Source organism: Limulus polyphemus, unplaced genomic scaffold (assembly GCF_000517525.1).
Source record: "Limulus polyphemus unplaced genomic scaffold, Limulus_polyphemus-2.1.2 Scaffold685, whole genome shotgun sequence".
Lineage (NCBI taxonomy): Eukaryota > Metazoa > Arthropoda > Merostomata > Xiphosura > Limulidae > Limulus > Limulus polyphemus.
Genome location: NW_013666295.1, coordinates 182,234 through 183,642, shown reverse-complemented (window position 1 = coordinate 183,642; position 1,409 = coordinate 182,234). Strand labels below are relative to the sequence as shown.

General features: G+C 32.8%; 1 protein-coding gene across 1 annotated transcript in view; it reads right to left on the bottom strand.

Annotated features, from left to right (window-relative positions):
- The window catches only part of LOC106459945 (tyrosine-protein phosphatase non-receptor type 4-like), a 265,493-nt gene that overhangs the window by 84,955 nt on the left and 179,129 nt on the right, over positions 1–1,409 (bottom strand). The window contains exon 16 of the mRNA XM_013919617.2: positions 522–728. Coding sequence (XP_013775071.2) covers positions 522–728 — 207 coding nt within the window. The remainder of the gene's footprint in view (positions 1–521; positions 729–1,409) is intronic.

Below are 1,409 nucleotides of genomic sequence, written 5' to 3'. Positions count from 1 at the left end.
AGCCGTCTCCAGCCATTATTAGTCTCAAAGTGGGTTCCTCGTCATCGAATTCCCCTACCTTTGCTATCCACACAAACTATCAAAACTATTGGGCACAATATCATTAATGGACTTTAAAGTTTTATGTACAGGCTTCACAGATTTCTGATTAAAAAAAGTCTTCATATTGAGCAAAATCATCCAATCTTAAATAATAACTCAACTTTGTTAACTTGTTTATATATATATTAAGGGCCTAAATTAAAGATTCTCATTACAAACAATTGCAGTTACACAAAAAGTGTCAATTCACTATTCTTGATGTTATCTGTATTTATTATTTTATATTTACTCAAGGAATCTACTGGAGATGGAATGTATGTAACAAAAAACATTGAATAAGTATATTATCTGTCACTTTTGTGGTTGTGTTGTTCTTAAATATACAGTTTTCCATTTATTCAGTCAGTTATTACTGACTGGTAGGTCAAAGTTCACTGAGCAGGAAATTAACAACTAAGTCTTTTACAACTGTTACTTACGTTGGTGTCTCAGCCCAGGCTTTCTTTGGTCTGTACTCTGGCTCAGAGACCTGAATCTTGTTATTAAAACTGTCATATGGGCGGACATGGCCAATGGTGGTCCCATTCATTTTAACACCTGTTTTGGACGGCTTTTTCTCTTTACCATCTAGCCCTTCTCTTGTTAGAGCTGGGATAGTTTGGCGAGCATATCTTTTACTAGGAGATCTGAAAGTTGAGACAAAATTGATGAAAATTGTCATGTTAACTAGACATCAAAGGTCTATATAATTTTTAAAGAAAAAAAAAACACGTTATCATAACTATACATGTTACCATAAAACTAACTTCTACATTCCTCCTAAAGAGATGTAATAAATGAACAAAACTCCCACAACATCTATAAAACATAACTAGTCCTATTAAATAACTACTCAATAAGAAAGCTTGAGACATGCAGTACCCCAACTTCCCCCAAAGTAACTATCCAGCTAGAAACTTTGATTACATATATATTACTATATTGTTTTAAGTAACTAGTTTGGTGGTACACATTGTTGCAAAACCTCCAGCTAGAGCTATTCTCGTAACAACTTTGGTTACATATACTGCCTTAACTCCTTACTAAGTAACTAACTAACTAGAACATTTGGTAATATGCAGTATTCTAACTCAACCTAGTACAGTACTTCCTCATTATAACACTACCACTGTGAGCCATGTGCACCCAAGAGTGATATAAGTGGGGGGAACATTATAACCAACTAATCAAAAAGGTACTCATGCTAATCAAGTACAGATTCAACAGACTACTAAAGCAATCAAATAAATAAAAATAACTAGTTATTTTCATTAGAAAAATAGGTATATATATAGAGAAAATAAAATGCAATAATATAAGGTAAAATA